The sequence below is a fragment of the Pangasianodon hypophthalmus genome, chromosome 17 (assembly GCF_027358585.1).
Source record: "Pangasianodon hypophthalmus isolate fPanHyp1 chromosome 17, fPanHyp1.pri, whole genome shotgun sequence".
Classification (NCBI taxonomy): Eukaryota; Metazoa; Chordata; class Actinopteri; order Siluriformes; family Pangasiidae; genus Pangasianodon; species Pangasianodon hypophthalmus.
The window spans coordinates 8024035-8032046 of NC_069726.1; the positions used below are offsets into that span (position 1 = coordinate 8024035).

Here is an 8012-nt window from a genome sequence, read left to right on the forward strand (position 1 = left end):
CTCCTCTTCCTCCTCCTCTTCCTCCTCCTCCTCTTCTTCTTCTTCTGTTGTTTATTGGCGGTTGGCAAAAAACTTATAGGTGAATTACCTATATATCTACTACTAACTCCTGCTAAATCCTTCTAGAGACTCCAGTACTTTCTAAAAACTGGAAAATCGCTTTGTAAACTACATCTCCAGAACTCCTTCTTAGGATTTCTTTTATATCGAATACCATTTTATTTGTTTAATACAATTCTTAAGTCTCTTTCTGTCCTCCCTATATTTGGGACAATGTACAAACTCATGCTCTACAGTTTCTGATGCTTCACAGTAGTCACACTTGCCATTAGCATGTTTCTTCATTATTTACAGTGTACTGTTCAGTCCTGTATGACCAAGCCTCATTCTAGAAATCATTTCTTCCTCCCTCCTATTTCTATAACTATTTCTTGTTTCACCTGCTTTCCTTTGGACGATATAGTAGTTTTGAACCTTACTTTGTGCATCCCATTCCTCTTGCCATTTCCTTTTGACTCCTGATTTGATTATACTTTTAACCTCAGATTTGCTATGTTTTACTGTTAGTTCTATTTCTTCATGCTTAATTGCACTTTTTGCATATTTGTCCGCTAGTTCATTGACTTCCACTCCTATATGTGCTGGAATCCATATGAAATTGATTGTTATACCTGCATGTTTGCACCTAAACACTGTATTAATAATCACTATGTCCTGTCTCGAGTCAGACTGCATATTTTTGACACTTGGTAATAATATTCAGCTTCTCTCGTTCACTTGCGTTTTTTCGTTAAAAAAAAAATAAATAAAAAACAAGGTATCTGACAGCATCCTGAACTGGTATTCATGGGGGCGCGGTTTGGATAACCACACAAACAAAAGCTACGCTTTCGTGGAGGAGTCCGTTTTTTACACTTCCAACTGTCGAACGTGGCGAATTGGGAAATTATGTCATTACAATTTGCAAATTTGCTTTACTCACAAACGCAGCAATATTGTAAGCGGTAATTTGCAAATTGTAATAATATCATTTCCCACCTCAGCACGTTCGGCGTGCAAGGTGGAAAAAGGCGTCATTTCCAGGGGACAATAGCGAGTAGCTTAGCAACAAGCTAGCCTGTGACGTTAGTGATAACTCTAATGTTGATGGTTACCTTCTCAAAACAGAAATTAGTATGGTCGATCAGTTTAACCAAGTACTGTGTATCTATATTAACGGATATAAAGTCAATACTGCTATAAATTAATTTAAAAGTAGAGAAAGAGCATTTTACACAATTCACAGTGTGCACGGTCACGTTGATTTGACGTCACTCCGTAAACAGGGTAAACAGTGGTAGTTGAGGCTACCACAAGTTGGCGAGGTGAAATTTCAAGTTGTCGCGGCCTTTTGTGGCTTTTACCAGTTGTACGCGGGGAATTACAAGTTGCAACTTCGCCTCGAACGCAGCAATATAAATACGCTAAGATATCTTTTACTGAAAATACACGGCTCGAACTCTGGCTAAGCTTGTCGATGTTTTGATTCATTTTTTTGGATTCGCTGCAAATGGGCAGAATGAGTCTGTCGTTAAGGTAATAGTAGTTTCCTAGCTGGCTAAGAAGCGGTCGCTATAGCTTGTCATTCATTCATTTAGCTAGATAGCAAAGTGTTAGATAGAAGTGACCAATCTTCTTGTTAGGTTTGGCGTCAATTCGCTTTTAACCGGATAGATTTATAAAAGCTATTTCTGTGGTTATAATCAAATGTTTAACTAACTAGCTAGGCTGCAATAGTCTAACATAGATGCTAACAAGGCCTTATCATGTCAAACAACTTATCTAGCAAACTTTCAACTGAAACACTGCTTGGTGAAAAATTAAGTTTCCTCGTTGCCTTTAGGGCCGATCTATCTGCTGACAAGAATAAACAAAAGAAGAGAGAACTAACTGATGAACAGAAGGATGAGATTAAAGAAGCGTTCGAACTCTTTGACACCGATAAGGATAAAGAAATAGACTATCATGAACTAAAGGTAATATTTTCAAGCTCTCTAATAATTTCAAGCTTTAATTAAAAGCATAATCAAATCGATTGAACACTAGTAATGAATTGTTTAAGTTGTGAAAAAACAGAAACCGTATTATTGGGGTAGGTGCATGTGGGTGGCAAATTTTGGGTTTTGAAATTATTGGTTAAAATTTGTGTGTTTAGTTTGGATTTTGTGCATTTAGTGTGAAAGTGTAGTTCTGTCTCTGTTTTATTTAAATGTAACTGCTGGTGCAGTCTCTTCTCTATGGGCAGTTGAATTCAATTTTATTTGTATAGCGTTTTTAACAATGGACATTGTCACAAAGCAGCTTTACAGAAATATATAAATTCAGGATATAAATTTTAAATTTATAAATGTTATATACACCGATCAGCCATAACATTATGACCACTGACGGGTGAAATGAATAATATTGATTATCTCGTTACAATAGCACCTGTCAAGGGTTGAGATATATTAGGCAGCAAGTGACCAGTCGGTTCTCGAAGTTGATGTGTTGGAAACAGGAAAAATGGGCAAGCGTAAGGATTAGAGAGACTTTGACAACAGCCAAATTGTGATGGCTAGATGACTGGGTCAGAGCATCTTTAAAACAGCAGGCCTTGTGGGGTGTTCCTGGTATGCAGTGGTTAGTACCTACCAAAAGTGGTCCAAGGAAGAACAACTGGTGAACTAGCGACAGGGTCATGGGTGCCCAAGGCTCACTGATGCGCGTGGGGAGTGAAGGCTAGTCCGTCTGGTCTGATCCCACAGAAGAGTTATTGTAGCACAAATTGCTGAAAAGTTAAAGCTGGCTCTGATAGAAAGGTGTCAGAATACACAGTGCATCGCAGCCTGCTGCGTATGGGGCTGTGTAGCCACAGACCTGTCAGAGTGCCCATGCTGACCTCTGTCCACTGCCAAAAGTGCCTACAATGGACAGGTGAGCATCAGAACTGGACCACGGAGCAATGGAAGAAGGTGGCCTGGTCCAGTAAATCACATTTTCTTTTACATCACTTGGAAGGCCGGGTGTGTGTGCGCATCGTTTACCTGGGGAAGAGATGGCACCAGGATGCACTATGGAAGCTTTGGGTCCTGGCATTCATGTGGATACTATTTTGACACATACCACCTACCTAAACATTGTTGCAAACCAGGTACACCCCTTGACCTCTTTCGGCAGGATAATGCGCCCTGCCACACTTTAAAAATTGTTCAGGAATGGTTCGAGGAACATGACAAAGAGTTCAAGGTGTTGACTTGGCCTCCAAATTCCCCAGATCTCAATCCAATCGAACATCTGTGGGGTGTGCTGGCCATCAAGTCCGATCCATGGAGGCCCCACCTCACAACTTACAGGACTTAAAGGATCTGCCGTTAACGTCTTTGTGTCAGATACCACAGCACACCTTCAGGGATCTAGTGGAGTCCATTCCTCGACGGGTCGGGGCTGTTTTGGCAGCAAAAGGGAGACCAACACAATATTAGGCAGGTGGTCATAATGTTATGGCTGATCGGTGTATGCACGCACACACAAATTTAAATTATTAAATATGAAGAAGAAACTTGAGAGGAACCAGACTCAAAAGGGAACCCATTCTCATCTGGGTTACACCGGATAGTGCGATTATAAATAATTCCCTTATATAACTTTCTACTACATGGTCCAAAAGTGCAATTGTGTATCCAGGAAATGCATTATAGTTTTCACATGAAGTCTGTTTTGTTGAATTTATCAACAGTTCACTGATGGAGACTTTCGTGACAATTGCAGTCCTAAAGCTATCATAGCATTTGTAGTCCTAAGCCATCGTAGCAAAACTGTTCATATCAATTGCAGTCCAAAGCCATCTTCATAGTTTTCAAGTGGTACCACCCACAGTAATCTCACATATCTTTAGGCTATCCATGTGAGGCCATCCTCAGCAGCAGCGAGTGATTTCCAAGTATTGAGAACTCCAACCAGAAGTAGGGCAAATAATTTGGGGTGTCTGTTCAACTCTTGGTATTGCCAAGCTTTGTAATGAGAGCGGGTCACTGTCTTTTAGGCGTTTACAAAATTTGATTGCCTTTTTTAAATTTTTTTTTTTTTTTTTTTAATAATTAATGGATATCGACCTAATTCTACCCTGCAGGTATTGTTTGTGGTGTCTCTGTACGTTTTGTGTTTTGTTTCCTTAGATCTGGATCTTTTTGAAATATGATGTCTCACTTCATGCTCCTGCTCTCTGACACTCTCTCTTGCTCACTGGCTGACTTGATGTGTTTGACATTGTTTGTGTAGGTGGCAATGAGAGCTCTTGGTTTTGAGGTGAAGAAAGTTGATGTTATGACGATCTTAAAAGACTTCGACCAAGGAGGCACTGGAAAAATAACTTATGAAATTTTCAAAGAAGTTGGTAGGTAACTCTTAAAAATTAATCTGGACTTAATATATTTCCTGTTTCACTTTTTTTTTTTTTTTAACATATGTTTGTGTTTTTTTTGTAGATAGGGCTGCAACTAATGATTATTTTGATCATTGATTAATGTATTGATTAATCCAGTTAAAATGGATAAGTAAAAAAAATATACTAAACACTGAAACATTTAAAATATTTATTTCCAGTGTTTCAGTCAAACAATATTACTGGGTAATATCACAGATTTTTCTGTGATAGACTCAGTATATCATGTGGTGTGGCTGTTCGACCATTAGTGCAATTCTGAAAACTTGTTGAAATCATTTTTTATATTAATTTCTATATTATTATATTATTTCCAATTTTTGTTATATTTTTTTATATTAATTTCCAAAGTGTTCTGCATTACTGACCAAAATTGCAAAGCATTTATTGTAACTCTTTCACAATTCACTATTGAAAGGTGTATGAAGTCATTAATTTCATGAAATTTCATCTTGTGCAAACACTCTGAAACTGACTGAAACACTCCAATGCTAAATTAATTTTGCATGCTGTGTGTGTGCAGATGCAAATCATTTTTGGCATGCAGAATTGACTCCAAGCTCAGTGCTCTATAATAACTCTAATAATCACTCTTGACAACCATGGTGAGCAGAAAAGCATCTCAGCATGCACAAAACATCAAACCATGAAGTGGTTGGGCTACAACAGCAGACCACCACACTGGGTTCCACTTCTGTCAGCCAAGAACAGGAATCTGAGGCTATCATAGGCACAGGCTCACCCAAACTGGACAGTGAAGATTAGAAAAAAAAATCACCTGGTCTTTTTCCAGTCTTCAACTGACATTTACTGGCTGTGTTCTTGGCTGACAGAAGTGGAACCTGATGTGGCCTTCTACTGTTGTAGCCCATCCACCTCAAGGTTAGATGTGTTATGCCTTCTGCGATGCTTTTCTGTTCATCACGGTTGTAAAGAATGCTTATTTGAGTTACCATAGACTTCCTGTCAGCTCAAATGAGTCTGGTCATTCTTCTCAGAGCTCTCTCATCAACAAGGTGTTTCAACCTGCAGACCCTCCGCACACAGGATGTTTTTTTGTTTATTTACACCATTCTGTGTAAACTTCACAGACTGTTGTGTGTGGAAAATCCCAGGAAATCAGCAGTTTCTGAAATTATGTACAGGTGTTCCTAATAAAGTGGATGGGGTGTGTGTGTGTGTCTATGTGTAATATATGTACAGTGCCTTGCAAAAGTATTCACTCCCTTTGGTGTTTTTCCTGTTTTGTTGCATTACAACCTGGAATTAAAATGGATTTTTGGGGGGTTTGTACTATTTGATTTACACAACATGCCTACCACTTTGAAGGTGCAAAATATTTTTTTGGCCTTCAGGACAGAGGACTTTGCACTTTCTTGGTAACACATGACAAGCTGAATTTTTTTTTTTGTTTGTCTTATTAACTTTAAGAAAGACAAATAATTCTTTACAAGTCAAATAATTCCTCATATTACAACACAGGCTCATTAAGGCCAACAGCAGAGTGTTAAATATAACATAAAGTGTTTGTACAAATTTTACCATTTTCTTTCTCTAAATGCCAAAGTCTAAATGAAAATTCCACGACACACTTCATAAACCAATCAGAAATGAAATTAGTTGCTAACTGTTTTTATTATTGAAATTTATAGGTTTTTTTTCCCAGTTGTTCAAGCCCTAGTTGTAGATTTTGTGCAGCAACAGCCTGAAAAGAAGACAGCATTTAATGTCACATATACAGGGACAGTACAGTAAATCTCTTTTCTTTGCAAATCCTATCTTGTTGCAATGCTGATTAGAAACTGATTAAAATGCTGTTTTTTTCTTTGCCCTCCTGCAGCAGTCAGCATAGACATGTACAGGCAATTTGAGCAGCAGCTCAACAATGAAAAATGTCAGCCATGGTTTCTATGAGGGACATTAGACAAGTGGTCTAGACAAGAACATCTGAACTAGGCATACTTACCAAACCAAGAACTGTCAGAGATAATTTGAATGTGTTTATTTTCTCTTTTAGTGACAGACAGGATATTGGATCGGGACCCAAAAGAAGAAGTTCTGAAGGCATTTAAGCTGTTTGATGATGATGACTCTGGGAAGATCAGCCTGAAGAACCTGCGGCGTGTGGCTAGAGAGCTAGGAGAAGACATGAGTGATGAAGAGCTGAGGGCTATGATTGATGAGTTTGACACTGATGGAGATGGTGAGAGTAAGTATATGAGATGGATGAAGGATACTGTTTTATCTTTTTTAGGGGGGGATCCCTTTTGAGGCTTCCCTTACATTTTAGTGAAGAATTTTGAGCTCTAGTTTCTCTTCAAGCTGTATCATGGCAGGCTAGATTTATAATATGTGTTGCCTATCATACGTGGTCTAAAATTATTTGATTAATAAAAAAATAATAATGTAGCACCAGTTCAGTATGTATCAGTGTCTTTCCTATGGCACTTTCACCCCTACCTTTTGAACCTACTGAACATTTCCTTTAGTTAGATTTGTTTTAACATGTGAATACCTCACCCATACCTCACCTGTAGTTTACAGCTATGTTCTATATTTTCTTTAACATATAGCTCTTGTGTGAGTAACTTACCTCTATGAGAAACAATATGAAGTAACTATCAATGCACAGACCACCAAATTCCTGACCTAGCAATTTAATGTGTTTAAAAATAGTTGTGATGTAAACTAACTAAACTAAAAATAAATAAATAAATAAATCAAACCCTTGTGCAGTCCTAAGACAATGATCTAGGTTTAAAACAATATCAATTATTTTACTCTTAAATATTTTCTGGTGATGTAATGCAAGAAATAGCATTATTATTCCAAGCCACCGTTTTTTTTTTTTTTGTTTTTTTTTTCCCTCAGTAAAGGAGTAAGGATGACAAAATTATTGTTTCATGGTTTTGGAACTTGGTATCTTTAACATTGGACTTTAACATTGATTCTTCTTCCTAATGTTTTTTCTTTCAGTTAGTCAAGAGGAGTTCCTTTCTATTATGACCGAAGACTCCTGAGCTTTACAGCGTGATCAGCTCTTACCAAACAGACTGTAGCATGTGGACCTCAGTCATGATATGGCTTCATGTTCAGAAAAGACGCTTAAAAATGTAATCACTAGTGTGTACACCCTGTAAAGCTTCATTTGACTACTACAGAGAGGTACTAGATTTCTGTTTCACAAGATGTTAGTAATGTAACAGTAAATGTTCTAAATGCTGAATATTCTTAAGCATTGGATAATGTGACTACCACCGATGAACAGTAACTGAGCGATTAAATCTGGTATCATTTCTGTAGTTTGTTATGTTGCTAGTGAAGTTAAATAACTCAGTTTTGGTGTTGAGTCCAGTCTGGATGTTTTTATGTTTTTTGCACATTTGATGTGAAACTGAAGCTCCTGTCCTGTATCTGTATAATTTTATTCATTGCGCTGCTGCCACTTGATTGGCTGATTAGATCATTGCATGAAACAGGATGACCAAGGATATCAAAATCCTGCTGAAGGACTGCAATACAGCCTTCAGGACTGGCAACAAAGAAATGC

At 37.9% G+C, this 8012-nt stretch overlaps 1 protein-coding gene across 2 annotated transcripts; it reads left to right on the forward strand.

The window, feature by feature from the left end:
- The first annotated feature begins 919 nt into the window (after positions 1-919).
- cetn3 (centrin 3) lies at positions 920-7811 on the forward strand. Of its 2 annotated transcripts, XM_026943629.3 has the most exons (5): positions 920-1575; positions 1883-2015; positions 4300-4414; positions 6480-6671; positions 7439-7811. In XM_026943629.3, the coding sequence occupies exons 1-5, from the start codon at positions 1550-1552 to the stop codon at positions 7480-7482; spliced, it is 510 nt and encodes a 169-aa protein (XP_026799430.1). In that variant the 5' UTR covers positions 920-1549; the 3' UTR covers positions 7483-7811. The 2 variants fall into 2 exon arrangements, with proteins under 2 accessions (XP_026799430.1, XP_026799429.1); XM_026943628.3 differs by lacking the exon at positions 920-1575 and having other exon boundaries at positions 1583-2015.
- Positions 7812-8012: the final 201 nt, after the last annotated feature.